The sequence below is a fragment of the Takifugu rubripes genome, chromosome 7 (genome assembly GCF_901000725.2).
Source record: "Takifugu rubripes chromosome 7, fTakRub1.2, whole genome shotgun sequence".
NCBI lineage: Eukaryota > Metazoa > Chordata > Actinopteri > Tetraodontiformes > Tetraodontidae > Takifugu > Takifugu rubripes.
In genome coordinates this window covers 7,168,401-7,195,605 of record NC_042291.1, presented here as the reverse complement: position 1 = coordinate 7,195,605, position 27,205 = coordinate 7,168,401, and the positions used below count along the sequence as shown (strand labels likewise).

Sequence of the window (27,205 nt, the reverse complement as noted above, 5' to 3'; positions counted from 1 at the left end):
TTGGCCTATTTTTCTGTTCTGAATCAGTGGGAGGCGGGTCCTGTTAGTCAACCGAAAAAAATACCAAATAATGGTAATAATAATGATAATAAAAAGTTTATTAAAAAAATGGCATGTTCGTCCCCGATTGTGAGCGTGTTGTGGTATTCAATTATGCAATTTCCATTGCCATATTAATCATCTTTTCAACAAACAAGCCGCCGTTAATTAAAGCAAAGCTCGGATAAAGACGTGTTGCCGGATCATCACTCCGTTTATCACCGCACGCAGACCCGCAGTTAAGTAAATTCGGGCTGTGAGATGAATTTCAATGGTCTCCCTGTTACTTCCTGTGTTTGGACGTGTAGCTAACCGTGCGTTTATGCATGCAGTGTTGGGAGGAGTGGTTTGTGACGTCTCCGCTTGAACTGGAATCACATTGACAGCTGAGAACGACAGACTTCCAATTATAAAGGAGGTTTTTGACTACCCCATTAAATTATTTTCTGTACGGTCTCCAAGAATGATTAATTAGACCGGCCCTGGTGGTTTTGGCTTTTGACGCTACGCTACAGGAACGAGCCCTGCCCGGCTCCTCCTGGGTTTTTGTGCCGCCTCTGCTGGTTGGTGGGTGGGGATGGAGATTATTCAGGATGTAGTCGGATATGGGCTCCTCTAATCATAGCTCACTCTGCCGCCTCTACTGTCATTCACTTGCTAAATAGAACTGGGGGAAAACGTCTTGTTGATGGGAGCAGCCAGACAGCCGTGCAAGCACTTGAGTTCACCGGCAGAAAATGGGCTGGAGGCATCTGCCGACGCGTCGCCTGTCCCTGTCCTTCATTGTGGGAGCAACTTTATCAGCAGCAGCCGCTCGCCCAACTGGAGGACCAGTCGCCTCTTAACTTAAACATAAGATCTTTGTGGTTTGAAGCACTCGGCTGCTCGGCGCCCAGCGCGCATCTGAAAGGCAAACGCGACTTCCATGTCCCCGGCGCCCATCGCAGAATCACACCTCACGGAAAACTTGTTTCTGCCGCCTTCCCCTGAATCTAAATGCACTCAAACAGACTGTTGCACTGGAGCAGCATCCCTGGTGTGAAGGAAAAATAAAGAGATGATGGAGGAAGAAAGAGAGAGGGAGATGGAGGGGGAGGGCGAGCAAGGGAGAGGGAGAGAAAAGTCAAAAACCTCCACATAACAATGCCAGAGAAAAATCAGAACATTTTCCACCGAAAGATGGGCCATTTCCAAATCCTTGTGCCCTATCAGACAAATTAAAGTAAATCAAGCATGAAATGAAGCAGAAGAGCCCGGAGATAAGGCTCCTTTAAGTCGTTTACAGATTAGGACAGGGAGAGAGAGGGAGAGAGAGGGAGAGGTGCATCTGGTCTGTGCCAGTGAAGGAGGCTAGTTTCTCATTTCACAATAGCAGCCTGTGTATAGGATTACTCTCCCCTGTCACCGACATGAGGAGCAGTGGGGGAATAGATGGCCACAAAAATCTCTCTAAATATGTTCCCTCAGAAATGTTCTGAACCCAAAAACCTTTCGGCACGGGCCAGATGTGTCACGTGATAAAAGAGCGGGTCCGACCCGGCGGCTCGCTGCCGTTTTGTTCCCGTATTTCAGTCGCCTCTTCACCTTTTCTTATGCGCAAGTGGCTTCATCTCAGCGCGGCTTAAAGATGGAAAGCAGATGGGGATTGGCGGAGCCGGGTCACGTGACTGTACGGCTGTCAGTTCCTGTGCATGTGTTAAGCGCGCCACAGATGAGGTTTGGGTGGCAGCGAGGTGGGGGTGTGCAGATTCCACTTTGAAAATGTGATGTGTTTTCAATGTGTTGCCTCTGAACACCGGCCTGTTTAATATGTATGTTGCACTTCAATTTTCTGGCTTACATCGACAGATTAATTACTGTTTTATTTTAGTACTCTCAAATAATCAAAACATAATTATGCAGCTAGTTTCTCATAGAGGAATGATATGTTGTAGCGTGCGTGCGCACACACACACACACACACACACACACACACACACACACACACACACACACACTCTGAGGCAAGCTTTACCTTCCCATTCTTCCATGCATAGACATGCACCCAGGAATCAGGCTCACCCCTTCCACACACACACAAACACACACACACACACACACACACGCCGTCACCCAGACAAGGGTGCGCTGCTCTTTGATGCCACCCATCAAGCTTTTGCCGGATTTTGTTTCTCTCCTTTCATGTTCCACGGGAAAAATGGCAGGTGGGCCCGGCCCCCAGTTCCCAAGTAGCTGCTCCCCGGAGCCACAACCTTGACCTTCCGGGCCCAGGTCTTTAGGTTTAGCTGCTTTATCGCGCTATCGGCAGGCATTTTCAAATACTCCTGAAACTGGATGATTTAACCCGCTTTTACGCTGTTCCCATCAAAACGGGATGAAAAAAAAAGTGCCTAATCCATCTTATCTGTTGACTGTCAAACTGCTCCAGCTAAAACCTTCTCACAAAAGACAACTAGGTCACCCAGGAAAAAAATAAAAATGAATCCCCTGTTACCAGAAGAAGTTGCGATAATTGACTCGGGAAAGGATGCAAGAGTAAAAATAGTCCAGAATTAGCCAGAGAATTTGGAAACTCCGATCTTCCCAACATAAAGGTTCACATTATTCTGTCTGCGGGAGCTCTTTTCCAACCCATCTCCCACTGTACGTCCCGACAGATTGAACCATTTGTCTTTCAAGACTGCAAAGACAAAATGGCAACCTGTTTTTCTCCTACCTGAAGCCGGCGTGTGTCACTCGGTAGCGTTTATTTCCAGCGCACATGCCGCCAGTTACTCACTCATTCAGACGCTCTCGGGCGGCGGGACGTCCTTTTGATGGGGCTGAAATTTTTGAGGAAAGCATTTAAATCAGATTCCAGATGGAGCGCGGCGCGTCCTCTAGATGTTGCCCACGATACGGCAATATCTCAGCGCGAGGACAGTCATTCTTTAAGTTTCGCCGTCTCGCTTTACATGCCATCAGTAGATATTGCCAAGCTTCTCCAAAGATGGATGCCTCGCGGATCCTTGTCAGGTGGCTGCGGCCGACTTTGCCGGATGGCGGTAGTTATATTTCAGTTGCTCAATGACACCGAACGTGTTGGTGTAGTGCAGACTTGGCTTTTGGACTGCAGTTGAAACCACAGTGGCTTCCAAAATTAGCCACACATACTTTATCACCAATACTAATACCACATATTCACATTAGCTGATTATAAAATGCTCTCCTTTCATATCACCGAATCCACCTACCTGCGCTAATAAAGCTCAATATATCTATGTAGATCCACATGTTGAATTAGGTTCTAGTTCCATAGAAAACAGGAAGTTTGAATTGATTACTTTGAGATTTAGACCAGACGGTGCAGTACAGTAATTCTTTAAAAACTCCCAGCTATGCTAATCTAAACAGTGAAGATAAGGATACAAATTTATGTTGATCGCCTCTGATGGCTCCCACCCTCCAAAATTCACACGGTCCACTATAAAAGTTGGTTCACCTTCTCCCCACTGTTGTAGGCCAGTCCTGCCCCCATACAGGCACGTTAGAGCCAGTTTAAAGGGGAGGGGGGGGGGCTTCGTGGGAAGACTGGGTGGCGCTGCTGGTGGCGGGGGTGCTCTAATGTTTTAAAACAAGTGTCTGTCTCAGAGATAATAGCGTGAGCTGCGGGTTATAAATGATGCATTTGGCTCGGTGGGACCTGATAATGGTGGTTTGTGCAGCGGGGGAAGAAAGTTCATCGCACTCTTATCAAAAGCTCCGAGACATTTCTCCCTCAACTGTAAAATTCCATATCGCATATCTGCTTTAAAGATGTGGCACCTTTTGTTGAACTGATACAGTACATTCCATTTCACCCCGTATGCCTCGCTCCTGGTATATTAATTTATAGCCCATTTGCTGGTTCTATAACGCGGGCTGTCAGCGGAGATGGCTGGGGTTCACCAACACATCTGTGAATTGCCACTCACAGGTTATTGAACTTTGAACAGCAGCCATTTATTTGCTTTGATTCAAAGGTGCTGCTGAATATCACGGGGGATCATCTGCCAAGCGAAGCCCACGCGTATTTCCCCACTTGTCTTCACTCGTGTCGGCCTTTGTTTCCCCACAACATCACCCACCCTCCTCGTCAGATTGGCCAAGACGGCTGCAAAAAGGTGGATCGAATCGTAGGCTCGGTAATGAGCCTTTTTCTTTTATGTCACGAGCAATTTCTGTCCCTTGAAGTTGGTTCTTTGAACGAGTTAGAGGGTCAGAATCATGTGGCGAGGAGCCTCGTTTACCCGTAAAGGGTTTATGATGCCATTTGTTGATGCCATCAACACGTTTGGACACCATCAGTCTTGCACAATTTTAATTAAAGAGCTCCAATTCTTTTCCCTAGTTGTCCCCCCCGTTTAACTAATAAGGGACTGGAATGAATGGAAAATAAACGGGTAAATGGCAGGTTAAGGGTTATATATTTAGGTAAAAACTGATTAGGTTGCCAAATGTCCCCCTCTTTGTTGTTTAATGTAAACCAGGCTGGCATTAGCTCATTAGCATTCAGTTCACCATCAATGGAGGGCTGAGATTCCCTATTCCAGAAAGACGGCATGCACACAAACACATTTAAAAACAACAACACCCCCTCCCCCCCACTCTCCTCCTCCCCTCCCCAGCCCATCGGCGTGGAGCATCGTGGGCGCTATCTGTGCAGGATCTCCCAACACAAAAGGGACATTCATTGGTCTGCCAAGTATCTGCAGGGTGCAGGAGCAGTCCCGGGCGTCTGGAGACGGATGATGATCTTATCTGGGGGAGGGGTGTGGCCAGGGAGCAGGCGCTGGTCGAGGGGGTGTCGGCGGGTGTGGAGGGTGAAAAGGCGAAGGGCGAAGGGCCGGGAAGTGGGTCGAGCTCTTTAGCCACACCGTGATCCGGTTTTGCCAAGAGGGTGACATTTGAGAAGTGGATGATGTAACATTGAGGAGAGAGCAGGCAGCGGGTTGGTTAATTAATAGCCCTTTATGAGCTTTTTATTCATTGGCTCCATTAGTTGTCAGCAGTTTGATGGGCAAATGTGGTTAAGTAATAGAGGTGGGATTTCATTGTTGAACTATAATGACATTGAGTGTTTTTCTAACCGTAATTACACACAAAAAGCCGAGGCGGCCGACTCGCGGACACACAGCTGTCAGTATATTTTAGCAGTTGAACCCAACGTGGAATATTCATATAGAGAAAATATGCACGGAGGGAACTTATTATTCATCCGTGGGTGTTTTTCTCAAGATCTTCCACTAGTGTCTGGAACAGATGTGACAAACCATCTGTGAGCCAAAACTCCTCAGGCGACATTTGGTGCGAGATGCACACAACTGGCGCCTAAACACGGCCGGCCGCAAACCGCACAAATTGAATCGTGCCCTCGCTCGTCCCAGCCTCCTCGCACCCACGAAAAACCCCGTCTTATTTTTCGCCACAAGCCTCCCACCTGCAAAAAGGTGACGTCAGGGAGGGTGAAGGGAAGGAGTCGGGAGCGCTGGCCGGGAAGAGCTCGAGCTGTTTGTCAAACGGGGCTAAACAGGAACTTGCATCCAAGCGGTTAAAGGCCGGGAGTCTTATCTGAGGACAAACAGAATGCATCAAGCGGTGGCTGTTGCTCCCAGTGATGACGACCAGCTGTGCACCAATGTTTAATTATTTCTCTGTAATGAGCTTACCCACCTTCCACTGCAGCTCCAGGAGGACGGCGCGCAGCAGCAGGAGCACAGGAGGAGGGCAGAGCGACAGGGAAGCAGATAACGCTCCAGATTGACTCATTTTTGAGACCGCAGTCTGACGCATGTGAACATTTAGCTTAGAAATTGACCCGTCGCTGCGTGCTTTTTGAAAAAGATATTCGGAATTTATCTGGTCAAAACTAGTGATATTTGTGTCAGACTGGTTTTAGCCTCAATGGTGACAGAATGTCATGTCTCCGCCTGCTAAGCGGCCTGCATTTCCATACCCGCACAACAAACGGACACAATGGCGTGCCGCCGATACACAGCTGATATTTATGCAGTCGAACGGAGCTGAATAGGTCACTATACCGCATCGGCATCAGAAAGTTCAGTGATCACTTCAGCCATTCAGCGTGAACCAGGCGCCCTGAATACTTATTAGCCACGTTTGTGAACAAATAGGTTAAATGACACAATGTTAACATCTCGCGTAGAGCGCGTTTGAATAAATATACATTGATTACTGCGAGGCTCACCCAGGCGCCCGCGAGGTTGCAGGAGGTTCCTGTTGAAAAACTGGGATTTGTGGGTGGGGGGGGGGTTCTGTTTCAATGAGACGCACGCACTGGACTGTGTAGGGAAGAACATCAACGAAGGCAAGAAATTAGGAAAAAGGTGAAGTTTAGCACTGTTGCAGGCCCCAGGTGTATGAATTCACTCCTCCAACGAGGGTTCTTGGGGTTGTCGAGGCACTCGGAAACGTTGAGTGTTGCAGAATTTCCTTTTGAGTCACACTCTCTCTCTCCCTCTCTCTCAAACATGCGCGCACACACGCACGCGCGCACACACACATCCTCTTCAGTAAACCATGTCTGGCCTGCAGTGGGGTTTATCATAACTGTTATTAATCACCATCCTGAGAAAGTACAGTGAATCTAAGAGATAAGAAGGGGGTGTCAGGGAGGAGAGGACCGGTAGTTGCAACAGCATTATCCAGTTTCATTGTTAATTAACTCTCGGGCTCTGCAGAGCTCTAACAAGGGCCCTGCCTTTCCTGGAACTACAGAAATAGGCCTGCCACTTGATGCTCCTGCCAGCTATCGTGAGCCTGCACCGTCTCACAGAGATTATCTCAACACAAGACACCTCTCAAGTAAGGTTAGCACGCCGTGCGTCTGAGGAACACCATCAGATGGCTGCTTGCTCAATTTGCTTATCCATTTTGAAACTGCTGGGCTTTAACCTTCACAGCTCGCTGCAGGGCTTTGATGCACACGCAGTTTGGAGGGGAAAGGACAATGACTGAATGTCACTGTGATTTGATGTGGAACTTGTGTGCTATATAGAGCACTATGGCTGACTGCCCTGGGCTCTGGTGTGTTTTCAGGAGAGCTGGACGCCTTCCTCAAAGATGGCGAGCGTCGGATCCACAGTCGGCAGCAGCTTCCCGTGGGGACGACGTGGGGACCCTTCGAGGGGAAGATCGAGATGAGCGCAGACAGCACCGCGCTGGTACGTCCTTGTTTTGGTGCATCAGTGAAGAACCGGGTCAGACTTTCCAATATTACCAACTGCAACTCTGAGGTGAAGCCCAAAACTTGGAACAGCATGTCCCCGATGAATGGTGATTAATTTAAACCCATTACTGCCACAGTCACTCAAATATAAACCGAGTAAGTTCTCATCAATTAAGAATCAAAAATAGCCGATGTATTTATGTCCAATCCAAAAGTGTTTGCTGTTTGGACTAAAAGGATCATTAAAACCTACAGTGAAATTGCTTTATTTGCTCAAGCCACAGAAATATGATTAACAGAAGGTCTAACATCTGAAGACCACATTAATGACCATTCCCATGACATTCAAACCTATTGAGGTGACTCTTGCGGGATCCAACTGGCCCCCAACAAACCCCTTTGAAGAGCATCCATTTTGACCATTTAATCTGCATATTTTATGACAAAACTCTTTAATTGCTGGGTTTTGAGCTGCGTCCAGGCTTCGGTTGAAATGGAGACGTTATTTTTGATGTTAGCCCGCGAGTCTCTGGTTCCAAAGATCCCAGCAGAGGCTCTGTTGACCCCGCTGCTCTGCTGGAGGAAGTCCTCCGTAGGGTTTGATTCTCCATTCTACTGCGGATTAATTAAGGAAAATTAAAAATGTAACCAAGCTTACATTCATCCCGTTAAGAAACATAAGGAAACGTCCGTGAGGATTTTTGGCCCTCCCTCCCCCTTTCCCCCGACATTCTTTAACAGCATAACTTTATTAAATCATTTCCAGAGCAGTTTGGGCTGTTTTCTAAGCTCCCCTCTTGGTTCTGAAGTCATCATTGACTTTAAATAACTCTGGCTGTATTATAGCCATGAAATATGGCTTCTCTCAGGGTAAAGCCAGTTATCCTTGGGTGGAAAAGTGATTTGACAGAGCAACACCTCACGTTGACGTCCGATGTAACACACTCTATATTTTTCCCTCCCTATCTGCACCAACTCTCTGAAAACCATCCAAAAACATCCTTCAGCTGTCCTTCAAGTGACCTTTATCTCTCTCCATGATGTCATCCAGAACTGATTTCGAAATTGCATGGTTCTTTGGCCCTTTAGTAGATACAAATTTCATGCCTTCATCACACACCTGCAGAACTAGATGCAGAGAGCGATTGTTGCTCTTGGCGAGAGCGCCGAGTTCTTCGCTAACTGCCCTCTGAGGAATTCAACTCTTCTTTCCAGACCCTCCTCAGGTTTTTTTCGAAGCTTTCCGAAGCGAACAGGTGCTGGCCGTCACCTGTAATAGGCTGCGGAGGGGTTACTATACGTGCCAAACCTCCTTCGCAATTAAAAGCAGCGGCAGAAGCTTCGGCATACTGCCTTTAAGGATCTCATGTATGCGTATTCTCCTGGGGGCCATTTCAATGCTTTTCTGCCTCTGCTAAGTTTCATTGCTCCAGTAAGACACCGGTTGTTAGCAGCTTTCCACCGTCTCTCATTAAAGGCTAGGTCAACCCAGGCGGCATGTTTTGTCTTATTGGGCTGTGTTTAAGGTGCTTTATACTTTGTTCTTTGAGGAGGAATCCACAGGAGACGTGCACGTCACCTGGGAATCGTCTCATTTACGCTAGCACAACATCCCTTTTTTTAACCAAATGTCTAGTTATTGAGCTGTTGTCTTGTAAAATCCGCAGCCTTTGGCAACAGCCCCAGCCGCCCGCCGGTTGCATATTTTCCAATATCGACTCGCGGAGACGCGAGCGAACCCACGGCGCCTCACCTGCGAAGGAGAAAAGAGAAAAGTTGAAATATCAAATGTGCCTCGAAGCAGAGAGAGAAAGGGAGAGAGGTCCGGGGGCATGCCAGTTTTTGATGCATGTCAGGGTGGCCGGCGCTGCAGAGCAGGGTCAGTGGGTGTCAGACAGCGTTTCAGGTAGAAATAAAGACTCATTGCTTCGTGGGTCTCTGCCTCAGCTCGGAGGCTCTTGGTTATTCTCATAAAGTATGACCTCCACAGACTATTAAAACAGGCTGCTTTTTTCCACTTAGATGGTTTTTTTTATCCTCACAGAGCTGAATAAAATCTTTGAAGGCAACCAGGCATATAAGAGTAGTGACACAGCCACTGCGCTTTAGTCATGTGACCCGCTGGTGCGATGTTGACTTGCTCTCTCTTAAATCAAACGTATAGTATTCGTTCAGCTGGACTATTTGGAGGTCACTCTGCTTCTATTGATCCTTTTACAGTGTGTCAAGGATTCCTGCTTTCAGTACATACAGTGAATTTATGTAGATTGAACAAGATAAAAGGAGCACTTGGCCATATGTGGACCTGTTCATGGGTGTACGTAGGGGCTACGGCTCCCTAGAGGCAGTAGAAATTGGAGCTTTGATATTCCCGGTGTGTCAACAGGCCTGTTGCAGACCACAGTGATGGATGATGCCGAAAAAGAACTGTGAGCGGAGCATTACGAGCAGTTTTCCAGGAAGGCCTTTAAAGAGAGGCGTGAAGCTTGAAAAGAAGAGTGAAATAGAGTGAGAGGAAAGGGAGAGAAGGGGGGGGGGGCTGGAAAAACAGAGGGGGAAAAAGCATGACAGGAAATCTGGGCATCTGCAGGACAGAGATAGGGTCACATCTCAAACGTTTATCAAAGAGGAAAGCAGATTTCACAGCTGATGGGTCGGCGGTGGCAGGTCTGCAGACCCCAGGGGCTCAGCTGGGACTCGGCCGCATTCGCTGCTGTTGCAGACCTGTTAACACCATCACATTCCACTGAAATGGGCAGCTCGCAGGCCGGGAAGCGCCGCGCTATTTTTAGCTCTCCTTTGTCACTCTTAGATCGCATGCAGATTAAAAGTTGGTTTGTAAAAGAGATAACAGATTCAGACAGATGAGGCTGAATGTTCAGCAGGGGTGGAAGCAATGAAGTAAAAGTACTCCAGCTACTGGAGTCATACACATACTTGTACATGTCAGTGCTTTTGCCCTTTGCCCTTTTATGAAGCACAACCTTACAAAACACTTTTCAAGTTTTCAACTGCACAACAATTAAGAGGTACACCTTTAAATCAACACAGGTGATGAAGTCATCCAGACCTTCAGAGGGTTCAAAAAGGTCCCGCCGTTAGCATTGTGCATTGTGTTAGCATTGTGCTACAGGGGTTAGCATTGTGCTACAGGGGTTAGCTCTCCCTTCCTCTTCCTCCTCTGCTCTCGCTGCCTGACTGATGGAGGTGCCAGAGCATCGTCTCATCCCTCAGTCCTTTCACTGATCAATCAGACCATTAGACACCAATTACACCCGCAGCCCCAGCGCAGGTGAGCGACGAGCACATTCGGTTGGCCGCCGCCGCCGCCTCCGCCCAGCTTCCTCGCGCTCTCCAAATTAACGCAAATTAATAGTGACACTCAGACATAAATGTCTGCGAACGAGGGGCTAAATTAACAGGCTGGGTCGAAGCTATTGAGTAGCAGGTGTCTTTAAAGGCGGTAATTACCCGTGCTGGACAGAACCGGGAGGAGAGGGCGGCCCGCGGTTTGCCTGGAGTGAGAGGCCTGGCCCCGATGAGTCTGGCTGCCATTGTAGGTGTTAATAATTGATTGGGAGGCAAGCTATTAATGAGCAGCAGATTTAGAGCCGTGTTGTAAATGTGTGTTGATGAGGGTGTTGCTGCCTCTCGTACAATGCCTCACCCATGCTAATTACTGGGGCTTAGTCAAGGTGCACTGTAATGAGTCCAGATTCAATAGTCTTCTGATAGTTATATGTTTTAAGGGCCTTTCAGTGCATGTTAATTGCTGTTGTAATCCATATGAGTTGCTTAATACGCGATTAAGACTGATTTCTCTATCGCACCTTTTATCTTAATATAATTGTTATGTCGAGCTAATTTGCAGTACGTATAGGTTTATGATAAGGGAGCGCTACACTGTAATTATCCTTAAAAGGCTCTGAAACAGGGCAAGTTCATGCTGCTGTATCTCTTCGTATCTCATTTAAGGATAAGTGAGAGTGTTTCAGAGGAAAGGACACAGACTTTTGCAGCTGTATTTACAGAGAATTTATATTTATATACGTGAGATCTTGCCGATAAAAGGCAGCCTCTTCACATACAGGTGAGTCTCGGGTCAGTCTGGGGATTCGGCGTACGTGTATCATGCGTGTGCGAGCACAGGCTGTCTGCTCCTTTTTAGTTCGTCAACAGAGAGCGGCAGCTCAGAGACTACAGAGGAGCGAAAATGTCAAGATACTGTCCCAATTTTCACCTGGGACGGAGGCCGAGGCCGAGGCTGTCAGCCGATGGAGTGTGATTATTGTGTAATTTAGTACAAGGGTTAGAAATATGGGCCTGTGCAACCAAAAAATGCTCCAGAAAATTATTCAGCCCATCACTCAAACCATTTATCTGGCCCCTTTTTGCCCACCCTCTCCCTCCAATATGTTTATTGTTCGCTACCCCTAAACTTTAACAAGTGGCGGCGGATTTTTCTGTTTCAGAAATTATATTTTTCTTCTTGTCATTGCTTCATTAATCAAGAGGAGGCATTCTGAAAAATGTTTTGTTTTGGAGGCTGCAATCTATTTTGTGCGTGTGTGTGTGTTGTAGTTAATCTGCGCCCGTGGCAGGTTTCCCCTCCGAAACGCAGCGCTAAGCAGCGGTATCGCAGGCCTATTGTTGTAGCCTCTGTCATAGCAAGGAGAGCCTGATGCAGGCCTGGGCTCGCCTGATAAGGAAAAGAGGATTCAACATGGCTGGAAAGGAGAATCAGTGGGACTTGAGAGTGGAGTACGGATGGGGCAGATGCGTTCACACACACACACACACAGACGCATACATACAGACTCACACGGGCACACGGAGCGATGCACACATGTTCTACACACGCACGAGCCGACACACACACGCGCGCGCAAATCATCAACAGCATCACACTGGCACATGCCCAGGCAATTATTTACAGTAACATCCAATTACATATGCAAGACGGCACCCCAGGATAGCACCTCTCTGTAGCGTCGTCGCTAAATGACGCGCAAACGTACACACACAGACACACGCAGGCCATCCGGCACGGGCAGGCGACAATCAAAGTCAACATTTTGAAGTCCCGACATTTTGATTCATCTATGAATTTAAAGGTGGCCCGTGCGTTCTATCTGTGAGGCGCAGTGTCTTGGACGCAGCGGAAGCTATCAGGGCTGACGGGATTGGAGTTTGTGTGTTGGACACACAAACGGTTCTGGCAGGAAAGACGGGCCTGCGTCTAATGAAATAATGGGCCCAAATTTTAGGCTGAGAACCAATTTGTGATTGCATGCATCAATTATTCCCTGGGTTTAAACCAACACCAGGGTGGGGGTCCCGGTCAGATGGTTGAAATAGTAATTATCTGGCCCGCTTTTCCTTCCCTAAATTACGCCCACGGATTTATCAGTGACATCACCTGAATTTTCCCCCGTGGGTTCACTAAAACGCTCCCTTTTTTAGCTGTGCAGTTTGCAGTTTTTGCTCACGCCTGCACTTTGAGGCTTGTGGAAGGCAGAACTCTGCTGCCGACAGGTTTCTGGGTTAGCCGTGACGCATTCAGTGGGCTACCGGGAGAAGAGCTGAGCCCCAGTCTTTGAGAGATAATGCATGGTTGACTTGATCTACAAGTGAACCTGACATTTTGCTGTCCTTACATCACAACGCAACTACCCAAACTGATATGGCAGCTCTGCTGATAAGCAGAGCAGGTCTCACTGATTTGCTTTGTGCTCACTGTGATGGCTACATGATTTCTTTAAGGCTACACAGTACAAACACAAATAAACTGCCCCGACTGCTGGTATGAAGTTGTTTGGTTACAAATGATGCAATAACCATTTAGTGCTTGTTGATTTGAAGAGTAAGAATTCCATTTCCTGTCTTTCAAATCACAACAAGGACAAACTACTCTTTTACAGTGGCTTAAAATGCTAATAGAATGTAGCTGAGCTTTTTGAAGGGGTTATCAAATTTGCATTTATGATTATTAATTGAGCATTTTGCACCACAGATTCATCTCATATATTCGCAAATTTATGCAAAAGTATTTTCGAAAAATTAAGTATGGTTAATGGGATCATTTTGCAAAATCCTTCCAGTCGAACAAAAATACACACCGCGAGTTTAATGGTAGCTACAGCTTCTGAAGTCGTATGTTCAAACACTGCTCAGCAGCTGCAGCCGAGCAGCTCCAGTCATAGTTGAAGGCCCCAGTGAGGCTCCAGGTCCTGGGGAGAGCTCAGTGTCCCTCCACCCTTCACAAGTCTCTGTTCGCTGTCGGTGGACCATGAGGAAGTGAAGGGGTCTGGAGACATTTCTGCAGATCTTAATCATACTTTAGAAACCACCAACATTGGTGAACAAAAGCTAGCTGGGAAAAGATTTCAGTACAAGTGTCTTATCATGTCATTTTTCATCGTTCTCAAATGAAACTGGAGGTGCAGGACGAAGAGGGAGAAGTTGAGTGGTGCCAGCTGCTCCACCATCTGTCACTGTCATGAAGGTGTTGGTGATTTGTTGAAACACCCTTCTTGAAAAGTGACGGCGATAATCCTCGTTTGTTTCCATTTGCCGGCCTCTCGTGGCTCTCTTGGTCGTCCAGCAGGACCGATTCCTCTTTGTTAGTCCGATGCAGCCGTCTCTTCATCCCCTTTGAGGAAAATAGATTAAATCCTAAAGTTTGCTCACAAAGCAGGAATCTAGCCTGTAAAGATCTTCAGAAATGATGCGTAAGATAGAGCTGCTGTCTCCACCAGCCGTAGCTCCCTGATAAATTCAGCCTTTTTCCCTCTTGGTCACGTTGGCAAGGGAAGCAGAGAAGCACAGAGGCTCTGCCCGCTTCACCTCCTTCAGAAAAAGCTCGACAGCCACCCTACAGGGAGACAAACCCCTGCTGGTGGACCTTGATAAGTCCTCCCTGTCCCCTGTCCTGGCCTTAGCCCTCTGATCCTCAGCCTAGTTGGCTCGGGGCCTACAGAAGACAAAGCCCCTTCGGAGTGAACGGATGAACAACCAAGCGGAGAAATTCAAGACTTCTGACAAAAAAAAAGAGGCAAACACTGAAGATAAGAGGGCTGATAGGTGCTGGTGAAGATGAAGGTCTGGACAGTGTCCACCGGCTCCTGCGGTGGTCCAGCAGCGCCTCATTAGACGGACGTGAACGGGGCTGTCAAAGCGGGAATATTACATCGCGGGGTCGTCGGCAAACTAATTGGGTAACAAAGACCATTTCCAGCTCTTTCAGCAGTCCGTGTGCGGAGACTCTGATAAGAGAGTTCACGTCTAATGCATTTAGCCAGGGCCAAGTTCACAATCTTTATCTTATTTACTTAACTTGCTGTAAATATTGTTGGTCTTTGACGGTGGATTTAGTGAGACCCCATTTCTGTGAAGTGCCCCCACGGATCAAACTACTGAAGACCCCAGCGATGTGGAGACCATCAGGTGTTATGCAAATCCTGGATACCTTCAGTTCTCTTCAGTTTCTCCCTTGGTCTTTAATTATTTTAGATTTATTACGCCTGCTTTGTGTTTATCTTAATTACCGTTCTTTACACTTTGAATTGAGCTGTGTTGCTAAATCAGGAGCCACGTCTCCTGAAGTTTGAAATCACTGTTCTAATGCATCATGAAATTTATAACTTCACCGGGGAGGAGAGGGAAGTTCAAAAGAATATTAAAATCCAATACCTAAAGGGGGCGCAGAGGTTTATCTAAAGTCAGGAGCTTTCTCCAAGCATCGCGCCTGCTGTTTTATTTATTGTTTGTCTTTATTTGCTGGTTCTGTGGGAGCCCGCTCTGCCATGTCGGCTCATGAGAGCCCAGATTTGTTCTGACCCCAGTGAGTGATTGACTCCCGAGTCTTTCTCTTTGAAGAAATCCACCAATCCGCGACAGAGAAAGAGCAGATGGGTCCTGAGAATGTGCCACCCATCACCTTGACCCCCAGGGGCCATGGTAATATCCATACAGGTGAACATTACTGACTGCAGGTTCTCCATTATGTTCCCTCACACAGTTTCTTGGAGCTCTAACTTACATGCAAAAGATCAAACAAGTCCTTTCCAATGGAATTCAAATGGGAATTTTGGAGTAATTCAAACGGTGGAGGACTGAAGGGACGCCGCACTCCTGCCCCCCCCCACCCAAAGCCAAAACCCGGGAAGTAAAGGCGAGCCGGCCTGTGAGCCTCGACAGAATCCCTGAGCACACGCGCGTTACAAATTCAGCTTTCTCTTGTTTACGACTTCAAATATTTCACCGGTCACACACATTACAGACACCTATGGTGCCTAGACCTTCTCTGTTCTGAGGAAAGGTGCGGCCATCGCCGTGTCACGCCAAGGGGCTCCGAGAGCGACGATGCCGTGTCCTGGCTGTGCCAATAGGGGGCGCTACATTTGTTCAGTACTGCGCAGGGAAACACACAGTTGTTAAATATCTTCAAATAAATACCCTTTTTCATGCCAAATGCCACTTTTTGTCGCTGCGGTGACCACGGAGGGTGTTCAGTCAGTCGCTTTGCCACAGATTAGCGTCTTGAGAAGGTTCACATGGGTCAAAGGTCAACGCAACCATTGCCTGTCTTCATAAATGACCCTAAATGAGCAAATCATGTTTGGAGATGCTTGTTCTACTTTGTTCTGCTGGAAACAGCAAAAATATGGTGAGGTGCAAGTGTATGGGAGGGGGGGGGGGGGGTAAATGGTAGAAGAATTAATAGGAGAGAGAAGGGGGCAGGGGTGGAGAGAAGGGTTGCTTGTCTTCGGGGCAGGTACAGCTTACACTAAACTGTTTGGCTTTAGAAGTAGGAGCACCTCAATGTGCCTGAAGGTCCTAAAGAATGGAGCCTGGGCGGATGGAGAGCCCCCTCCCTCCCGGTCCGCATTCTTCTCTCCTCTCCTCCCTGATTTATGGAGCCGCACAGTCGCTTGGAAAAATATACGGAGCCCAATAAAAGTCCAAATAATTCCTAAATCTGTTGATAATTAAGCGTTGCCGCTTAAAGCACATAGTGGAGCACTGATCTGCCTTATTGCTGCTCTGATACGTTTTAAAACCCAGTAAGGACGGCTTTGCCACCCAGGCTGTGGAAATGGAACCAGTGTTAGCATTTCAATGGAGCCCAGTAAGCAATAGCTAACGCCGCGCACGAACTTTGATGCTTACAGTCCAGTCAGCAGGATAAAAGGTGATTTAAATGAGAAAATATTTATTCCCCATAGCGCCACCATGATAGCGGCGGCCGACTAAAGGCACATGCGCACACTGATGGGTGTCCCTTTAAAGATTCGGGGAACGGCAGCAAGTCTCTCAATTTAATCGATTTTTTTTTTCTAATGAAAAGTCAATTTAACAAAGTTGAAAAGAGAAAGATGGGCTAAGGGCTGAGAAAAAAGCATTCTCTCGCACTCAAGCAGTAAACTAACTGCCGCACAGAGCAGGCAGAGATTTGGGCTGAATTATCTCCCACCTCACATTTGCTCTTAGGCAAGCAGTTTAAAAGCCAAGCGATTGAGCCAGTGATCCAATTTGAAATGCAGAAATGATTAGAGCAGCTTGCCTCATTTCATATCGAAATTCTCTGATTTATGACAGGGCACCAGCCAAGATCTATCTCTAAAGGGAATTAGTGTGCAATTCCTGCATATTTCTGTTATTTAGCCCCCCAATAGCAGATGCTATATAGCCTTAGAGGGAGGGAAAGGAGGGTGGGGGGGGAATGAAAGCGGTGTGTAGGTATCTTTTCATTTCAGCAGATGTAACCATTTGGAAGGGGGGGAAAGGCACAAAAGCGGACCCATTTTATATAGGATGTGGAATCATATTTCAGGTGTTAGCAGAGAGAATATGCAGCACCTGACTAATCGCCGCTTTTACAAGCAGGGAAGGAGAGTAGAGGGGGGACGCAGGGCTGCGAGGTTAGCTCCGGACATTTTATTCGTTAAAAAAAATAATAAAAAAAGACCCTTGCAACCCATCCATCCTTGAGGCTAAGAAAATATTAATACGCAGAGCGATAACGAGGGCTAGAGGAAAATCTCCCTTAATGAAATTTCCAGTTGACCACATGCAATTTGTTTCATCGCAGTGAACAACTAATTGCAAAGGACGTTATCAAGGTGCGAGCGTGCTGTCTGCTGTAAACTGACTGGTAGAACAGGTACAAATCCTTTATCCCCACTCCCATGTTAGAAACAGAGAACATATAAACTCGACATAACCCACACATAAGCTTGTTGGGGGGAGGTTTGTCGTTGTCGTCGTCGTCGCCGAAAAAATGATTTTGGTACGTTCCTCCAGGATGCTAACATGCAAATTGAGTGTGTTTTTTGTTTTTTTTTTGAGCGGGGAGAACGTTTAAACAGATGAGAAATACAGTCGTTTGACTTGGTAGCTTTTGTTTTTAAGAGGGAACGCTCGCTCCAGTCCAACCGAGTGGGAGTTGGAAGTGTTGGAAGTGGGACGCACAAAGCCAGTTAATGTCTGGAGATATTCAGACGCGCTAGTTTTGATCTCTCAGTTGTCTAAATCCTGCAGCTGTGGGATCAGGACGGATACAGTGCCAGTCGGTGACCTTGGAGGAGGAAGGGAGGCGGGGGGGGGGGGGGAGGTAGGCGATGAAGAAAATAATCATTCCCACCAAGGTTTGTATTGATTTCACCTGCCCTGACCACGAGGGCGGGTTAAGAGTAGCCAGTGGTGGTGAAATGGTCAGCAGTGATATCATTAGCTGGTTGTTTACACAGGCGGGCAGGGAGCAGGAAGATGGCTGAGTGTCACAAGCCACTTTCTTCTTCACCTCCTTCAGCTGATCAGAGGATCATGGTATCAAGGAGGGATTAGTAGCGACTTGGGATTTGTGTGATTGGTTAATTTATTGCGGTGATGGCAGGTCTTTCATCTATGGCAACATTTAATCAGCGCAGCCACAGAGGCTATTACAGGTTTGCTCTTTTCTGGAGTCAGTCCGGCTGTGCCATCAGCTCTATCACAATTCCCCTGAAATTTCCAAATTATCTGGAACAGGCTTTAGCTCCTCAGTAATAAAAATTAGAACAGATTCCTGATAGAAGCTTTTGCTCGCGCAGGACCAATTATAAATAGCACAGCCTCGGCTTGGAAGAGGGAAGAGAGAGGGAGGAGGGAAAAAAATCCAACTCTGAGAGATGTGCACGGAACTTATCGTTTCAGCCCCTGCGCCGCTCTGATCCAAATCCATGTGGCTGAAAATTTATATTAGATTTTATCACAGAGGCCTAAGTCTAGAGAAAAATCAATGAAGGTTATCTTTTATGTTGCAGCAACTTGTGGAAGTATTGATTTTCATTTTATAGCGAATTTGGAGCATCAGTTTGTAATCACTTCCGCGCTGACTACACTGTTTTGGTGGCTGTATCTCTTACACGAGGAACGGTTACACGGCTCAGAGGGCGGAAAAATAAATAAAAATACCGGGAGAGTATTGAAACCAGTGGAGTGAAGGCAGAGGGTGGATAAACCATAACACAGCACACAGACAGGAAGGCCGGGGGGCTTTATGGGCTCTGACAGGGATGATGCCCTGTAAACTGATATTAAACTCTGTATCTCTACAAATGGAAGTAATATTTACAGATTTTTCTGTTAAAGCCATTCCATTTTTTTTTTTGCATTTTCACATAAAAGTTAAATAAAATATTTCCACCCTGACATGTATGACCGCTCTCCACTCCGCAGTTGCAAAGGCGCTTGTTTGCTCCCTCAAAATCCTAATTTTCTGCCCGTCGATCTGCATTCCCTGCCGCTCCGACCGCCGATTCCCCCGGACAAGTGTTTCCCTTGGCGTTTGCGGGCGCTCCTCCCAGCAGTGACGCCGCCGCCGCGTCTTAATCCCGGGGACGTCGCGTGCGCTCGCTGCTCTGCCTTTCTTTGTCTTCCTGGCGGCTGGTGCGTGCGACGTGCTTACAAAGCACACGGGCCACCATTGTCGCCATGGATGCATTATGTAAATGTGCGGCGGGAAGCTGTCAGGGGTTGTCGCCGCTCCGCGTTTGCACTAAAACAGAGCGCAGAAGATGGTAGCAATTAGCATCAAAATCTAGGATTTCCAAGTTTCTGCCTGGGCGACAACCGTGAGAGCCGCTGCAACTTCTGCTGCCCCTTCTGCCAAATTCCCGGTGATCCTCACAGCGTCCAGTCGACCTGGTATTTGTTCCCTACATGAGGTGCAGCTGGAATATCATGAATTCCCGGAGGCTTAGAGGGACGGCGGAGAGGCCTCACACCGCTGAATAAGAGATGGCTCCAGTCTGGAGATCTAAGGAAGGGTTAATCTGATTCCCATTTCAGATAGTCGTCCTAGCAACAATCGGCCGGTCTGCTCTGCTCCTTTGACTGGTGCGAGATTTTCAGGTTAGCCAGATAGAAGACTTTATTGTGAGGCTAATTTGAAACGTGAAATGGAGGATGACTAAAATTACAGAGGTCCTCTCTGTCTCATCTGCTGCCAGCACGGATAAGGAGATGCCAGGAGAGGGAATAAGAATATCAACAGACACAATTTACCGTCTGCGTTTGATCAGTGTGGCAGGCTGGTTTGCCAATGACGCCGAGCTGTGGTATACGTGTGCGTGTATGGAGCAATATTTAGAATTTGCGAGGCAAATGCCAATCAGATTGCCATCATTTCTGCGTAACGCCTGCATTTTTAAATAACGTTGCCCTTAAAAAGAAGCCGGTTCTTTCCTCCAGCCTTTCGCTAGATGGAGTTCATGGCGAGAGAGAAGCGGGTGGGTGGGGACGGAGCTGGAGGGGGCGTGCAGGCACGCTGCTGGAGCGCTGCGCTCATCTCTTGTGCAAATCTGTGCCGGTTCAGACCTTTAACATGCTTAAATGACATTTGCATTTACGCTCGAAGGTTGCTGCTTTCTGTGACGGAGAAATAAGTGAAAAAGACGACATGTGTGTGTGTGTGGGTGGGGGGGTTCTGTTTTGTCACTACCTAACACACGTGGAAGAAAACAGTGTGAGATAGCAACCCCCTCCCCAACAATTTCCTCTTAACTATTTCTGTAACATCCTAATGAAGGAGAGCCCTGCAGTTCAGAAGTAATGGCCTTGAAATACTGACCCTTTTTCCTTTGAGTAATGGGCGACTGTACCCACCCCCCTCAGCCGCTGTCCCCACCCCTCCAACACACACTTGATGCCAGCAACTTACTGTTTTTTATTTATTCATGTGTGCATGAATCAAAGAGAAATGGCAGAATAAAATGCCCAAGTGGAGGAAATCATACGGGACTGAATGGAAACCAGCAAACCTGGTGACACTGGCCCATGTGATTCCATTACAGTACATCCCCTTTCCTTTATATCTTCTTTCACAGAAATAAAACTCCACGTTTGACCTCTGACCAGGAAGAAAAATGACCTTACACATTCAGAATAATTTATCCAGCATATTATAAAAACCCCAACCTCAATCGCCCTTTGAAATAGAGACTGATTCTTTAAATTCTTCAGTGCTTGTTTCAGGAAATGGTGAGATCCCAGCGATAGTGAGGCACAATGTGCCCAAAGTTCACCTCTGAACACTCGCTTCCTTCCCTCTGAAAGTCACCCGCCTTCGTTCGAACCCCACCACCCCCACCCCCGTTCCCTTTTAAAAAAATAATTTTCAGATAGCTGAGATGTTCTTGTTAATCTGAACCATCTGATGCTGAATCACTATATCCACTCCGGCTTGATTATTCGTTCTTTTCCTGATAAAGGAGGCTGGAGCCCCCATTTGTCACCACTCCAGCCACTGTACAGCCATTGTCTGCAGGCAACCACGCACACACATGCACACGCATTCATACACACTCCAGCAATAGACTCTGAAGGGTGTTTTTGGCCATTCGGAGCCGCAGAAGAGCGTAACTCGCTGCTTATTAACGTCCCTTTAATCACCAAAATAAGCAAATGATTAGTGTTTGTTATCTGTCCTCGTGCAGAAGACGAAGAGCACGGTCCCGGTGGTGCTGAGCGCCGGCCCCAGGTGGTTGCTGGATGTGACTTGGCAGGGAGCGGAAGACAACAAAAACAACTGCGTTGTGTACAGCAAAGGTAAGCGAGCGGCGCCGGCGTCCTGTTATCTCTGCAGCGCAACACACCACGCCACAGCACAGCTGCGCACTGACAATCCTCCATCCACTCCAGTCCCCCCCTGTCTTTCTCTCTTTCTCTTTCTTTCTTTCTTGTTCTTCTTGCTTCTCAAAGTCACAGATGCACAAATAACTGCAGCTGCAAGGACACACAAAAAACCGACGGCCCCTTCTCGCACCGCATATCTGTTTTACTCCAAAGAGTCATTTATATCGCGAAAACTCTGATTAGGAACTGAGAAACATCACTTGACACACAAAGTTAATGGTCTTTAGATTTCACAAGGTAATTAATGCCCCCCTCCCTTCATTTTCCCCTCTTTTATACCCGCCCTATCTCAGTTCAGATAGTGAGCAGCACACAAGTGGAGATTGGCTCGCCGTCTTCCTCCATTTGTTCTCTTTCTAATGCAAAGCCTTTGCTGTATATCTTCAATAAATCAGAAAGATGCGCCAGAAATGGATTTATGCAAATATGCGGTAAGAACCACAACGTATCTGTCGGAAAATCCGTGTTGTTTATTCGGCTTTGACCCTAAAACGCAAAAAAAAGAAGAAAAAAAAAGCCCAAATGACACGCTGTCACCGAGATAAACTCCTCAATCTGCCGCATTGTGTCCCGCCTCATTAAAACAGGGCTTTATTAAAGATGGAGTGAAAAGATGCTTCAACTGTACGCAGCAGTGACACCAGGGTCCGCAGCCTCACTCTCCATGAAAGCCTTCGGCCTCGGCAGTCATAATTGGGTCTTGATGGGTGCTAAAAGGAAAAAAAAGACTAAATACGTAAATAAAGATGCGTTTGGGACTCCAAAGGGTGAAGGAAAGGGGCTCCATTTATCACTTTTCAGAAATGATTACCCCGTGACAATACCCCCAAAGCTGAAATGGAGCTTCTTCTCCCTCAAAGTGAATAAGTGGCAGGAGTGGGATTTGCAACCCGGATTTTCAGTCCCCCAATTCCCATCTACTAATCACTCGACTCCACTGGGGAGTTATCCTCTTAACCGGCTACTTAACTTTGTGCTCTTTATCACCAAATCATTAAAGTTTTGATAAGCTGTTAAAGAAGATTATGCACTTCTTTAAAATCTTCTAATCTTTGTGCTCAGAGTGGCTGTACGAAACAAAAAGGAGGAGGCGATAACGGCTTTTTTTTCCTTTTTTTTTTTAAATTTCTGTTGCCTCTGCCTCCTCCCACCCTCGATACCACCTCGGCTGACAATTCCTTTTGTTTGTCACTTCCTGTTTTGACCTTATTAAATTAGAGGCAGTGACGTCTCTCCAGACGAGTCGGACTCGCCCTCTGTTTAAGTTCATTACAGCAAATCCTCCACGAGGATCTTGGCACGCTCCCCCGCCGATGAGGGGCGATAAACCAGAGAGGCGAATGCAAAGAATTAATTGAAATCCTGGATTGAGAGTTGAATTCCTCCTGTAACCTCGCAGCCGGGAGGACGTTGCACTGCCGCTACATCAGAGAAGGTTTTTATGAGTGTCACATGTTCAATATCGCCACAATTTACTGTTGCTATAGAAAACCAGGCGGTAATTCCACACTGGCCTCCTGCTGCTGTGTAGCAACTCGCCACAAAGCCACAAATCCGTGGTGAAATTGGTCGGGTGTCCATTTTCCCAACTATCCAAAATTGTTGCACATTTTTGCTCCGGGCCTTCTTTCTCCTCTTCACTGGACTCCGAGTCTGTTCAGAACCTGGTGAAGTGTTTGATGGCCCTCAGATGATGGGGGGTGGTCTCGATTTACGGCGCTCATTCTTCTGTAAATATTCCAATTTGCATGTTCGGGCGCCATCAGCACGCGACAAAGAAATGGAATGTTGCCCTTCCGAAAACATGAAATCCGCTTTACGAATCCCGGCCGGTTCCACGTTGGGAAGCAGCGTTGGAGAGGTGTTTATCAATGGAACTTTCTTCCTGCCTTGAGAAGCGGAGGTCTGGATTGTTTATATCTCCCCCTCCTTGCTGTTTCTCCTCTGCAGGATTCCTCGTTGCTCCCAGAGATGCGTTACTTATGGAAAACGGTGAATATCTCAATACACAGTATGCTTGCGAAATATGTTCTGGCTCACGTTTCACTGGTCTCGGGTTTCTTTATGGCTGCCTGCGAAGATAGTGGCAGCTCTCTTTGGACGCTCTCCAGTGTGAATCTATGGGGGAGTATCTTTAAGTGAGGACTGCTGATTGGTTTGAGTGGCTGCAGCTTACCGTTGGGGCGGGGGGGGGGGTCTTTAACAAGCAGCAGGATGGTGTCCTCAGGTCCCCTGCAGGGGGCCTCCAGCTTTCAGCACCGAGTTTTGATTTGATCCATCCTGACCAGACGTTTAACCTTTGCGACTTTTACGACTCCGATACTACCGTTGCTAGCATTACTTTTCTATTTTTGAACATTGAATTGGGGGGGTTCCTGAATGGAAGTGGAAAAACTGGAATATCTGGTTTTGTCAGGCTGTCAGTTCGGGCCTGTTTGTTTTACATTAAACTCCCAGAAAGAGCCTCGTAGCAGCCAGCCATTAGTAAAACTCTCAAGTCGGCTAGCGAACTCATTATCGAGAAATCCACCTGGAACTCCCACAATGCTCTCCTCCACACTCCGACAGCTTCTTTGAAGCGTTGAAGTTACAGAAACAGGCGGCAAGTCTGCAGAGTAATTATATGTTACAGCGAGGAGAACGGCACCCAAAGAAGGGGAGCGAGAGGGAGAAACCAGGGACGATTTTCCGCGCTGATAAACAACAGATTGATAAACAATGCAGCAGGAAGGACGAGCACATCAGACGGAGAGGAAGGAATTCAGCAGCAGCTTGATTTTTCTTCATTTTTCTTCTGTTTCCATGTTGAATATGTGATGAGGGATCTGTCTGACGGGGAGGAATTTAACAGCTATTTGGAGATGAGGGTGACAAGAGTGATGTGTTTACTTGTCAGGAGTTTTATTAAAGGCTGCTCAGGTCTAATTCGGTTCAGGTGATGCCCACTGACATAAAAATACTCTTTAATTTTAGACTGAGCTCAGTCAGCCTCATTTGTTGCAGCAGGTTGAGGCCCGTTTAAAGAAACTTGCCTCCAAATCTTTTTAATCGTTTCCTTTTTTTTACAGTTTGGCAGCACAGAAAAATAACATAAATGGGATTCTTTTAATGATTAAAAGCGATATCATTTTGTATTCTCTATTGAAAATGCACTGCTCAGAAGCAATATGAGATTGGATGACTGTGTTGGAGGAAGGTTAGCATATTTGCAGAGGAAAAGCTTCAGATCCAGCAGTGTCTCACGCTCCGCTCTAATGAAACCACCTAAATTTGCTGAAGTCAAACACGGATCTCGAGTTTACAGTTAGCAGCGAGTTTCATTTGCAGTGTACGACTTAATTCCTCGCGGGCGTGAGTCGGCATTGTGCGCACCCCTTTGTTACCTGCTATCAGAGCCCATTGAAACTATACACACTCCAGTGCCGGCACATTATGTGGCATTATTCAGAGGTCACCTAAACTTTTCAACTGTAAGCCTCTTAAGCCAGACCACATTCAGATACAGCTTGTCCAATAAGTCTCCCGAGTAACTTAGCCCATTGTTCAGCCCAAAATTGACCAATGTAACTAGGTCGTTTTACATAAGCCCGGACGGTGCCGAATTAGCCAACTCGCTGCGTCTTTGTATTATTTCATATTCTGTAAATCCTCACAATCAGATGGTTCTTTATGCCTTCATTTGCTCTTTCCGCTGCTGCAGAACTGTGGACCTCTGAGGCGTGAGATGAACCAGCATGACCTGCCTGTGTAGATGGACTATCTATTTGACTTTTTTCCTAATAGGCTCAAACCAGCGCCAAAGACTTACAGTATTTGTCCAGTAGAAATGAGAGCGTGGAGCTGCGGTCCTTCCTGCTCCGCTCCTCTGGCGGTGCACAGCCGTGAAACATTGCGGGGAAATGACTCTTACAGTTCAAAACGTAATTGTTCATTTAAACCCTCCTCTTTTTAAAATGACTGCAGCAAATAGGAGGTGCAGGGCTTATTATCTGTTATCTGGGAACATAGAGAAATAGTGTGGCTGAATAATAACTAAACAACTGGCACAATGTAAAAATTTCATTATCAGTGTATTAAAACAAAATTGTACCCTAAAGGAGTCCCCCACCACAGCTCTGAGCAGCCAACTAATTATGTTTAATTAAAAGACAACAGATCAACAGAATCATTTTCATTAGGAAATTATTAATGATTTCACTGCAACAATAATTGATTGCACTGAGCCACGCGATAAGTCGCTGTTCGGTCAGGCTGGAGTGAGCCTGGCGGGGAGGAGCGGCTGGTTTAGGCATTTGGCAGCGGCTGAGCAGCGTGTTCTGTGGCTGAAGCTTCCACATTAGCAATTGAGGAGAAGTTGTAAAGCTGGCTTTATGCAGAGCGAGGAGGAGGAGGAGGAGGAGAAGAAGAGTGTGGTGGGTTAAGGACAGAGAAATCCTAAATCATACAGTGATCTTCGAGGACTTATCCATCCCACACATGTATTTAGCAGCGCAGGGTTTCAGGCGCGTGCACGCGCTTCAAGCTGAGGCTGGAATGTGTGCTTATGTTCTCCTGCCCGTGTCCAAAAACATCTTGAAGAGAGGGTGTTTTTCTCCCAGCCCTCCCCCCCCCCCCCCCCCCCCCCTTCTCCGTCTCACTTACATTTGGACACGCACGTGCACGATGCGGCTGCTGATCCATTGAAAGCCGCGTGAAAGGCGACAGCTCCAGACGCTTCCTCCGACTGTCTTTTATGTGCATTGTTCTCCCGCCGCGCCGGCACTTTCCCTGCGTGAGACGCTACAGCGACAGCCACCAGACGCCACATTCTGCTACAGCACCCACACCGGCTGCGCGCGCACGCCCAGGCCGAACGCCATTACGTGGCATTTGCATAATGGCTGCTGACACATATGCGTCCGTCCGCATTCAGCTCAGACTAAGCCTTAAGACAAAAACAACAATAGTTAGCCGAAGGTGTGAAAGAGGTGATGGGCACTGATGAGAGGGGAGATTGTCCGCCCCGCATATCATCATCCAACTTTTCACTGCCGTGCCCGGCGTGCACGTTTGGAGCCTGCATGTTGTGTGCCAGTGCCTGGCGTCCTTGTATCAATGCCACGGAGGGTGTCAGGCTAATGAGCGTGGGCTGTGCTTCGAGCGGGAGGGTTTGGGTTATGCCATTCACTCTGCATATTTAAATGCCTTGTAGAGGCTTAAGTAGGCCCACTTTTCCATGTCAGGGCAGCGTTCAATCCTGCTGCGACCATTAATTATGATACCATTGTGCTCCTGTGTGGCTAATAAGAGTGATGTATTGCACCCTTGTGGCATTATAATCATCTGAGTGAAGTACCTGGACTACACCGAGCTCACTGTAAGCACCACGTGGGGGAAAAAAGACTCCACTGCTGAGTGTGGGACACATGGAACGTCTCTGTGATTGTACAATCAATGCGATACACTGCTATTATTGATTGTCCTGGAAGTCTGATTTTACCGTTGATCTTTTCCCACCAATCCAGCTCTAAGATTAGAGAAAACGCACATTGTGATGGGCGTACATGCGTGATTGTCGTCACTCAGCTGTTCTTTTAAATCATTTTATTGAGACAAAGTCTTTTAAAAATCAGTCTTCCGTGGTGAAAACATGCAATCATCCGCAGCTGGAATTAGCAGAGGCGCACGGCCGTTAAAAGCAGATGAGTCACTGCGTTTGATTGCTTTTCTTTTCCCGTTTCACCCATACGTGTGTGCACGTACTTCCTGCGTGCGCCGAATGTTACATGAGTCATCTGCGAT

General features: G+C 47.2%; 1 protein-coding gene across 1 annotated transcript in view; it reads left to right on the top strand.

Annotated features, from left to right (window-relative positions):
* Window positions 1-27,205, top strand: part of zfpm2a (zinc finger protein, FOG family member 2a) — a 115,883-nt gene that overhangs the window by 59,118 nt on the left and 29,560 nt on the right. Inside the window, exons 5-6 of the mRNA XM_011605257.2 lie at window positions 7,117-7,241; window positions 21,226-21,337. Of these exons, the coding sequence (XP_011603559.2) occupies window positions 7,117-7,241; window positions 21,226-21,337 (237 nt within the window). The remainder of the gene's footprint in view (window positions 1-7,116; window positions 7,242-21,225; window positions 21,338-27,205) is intronic.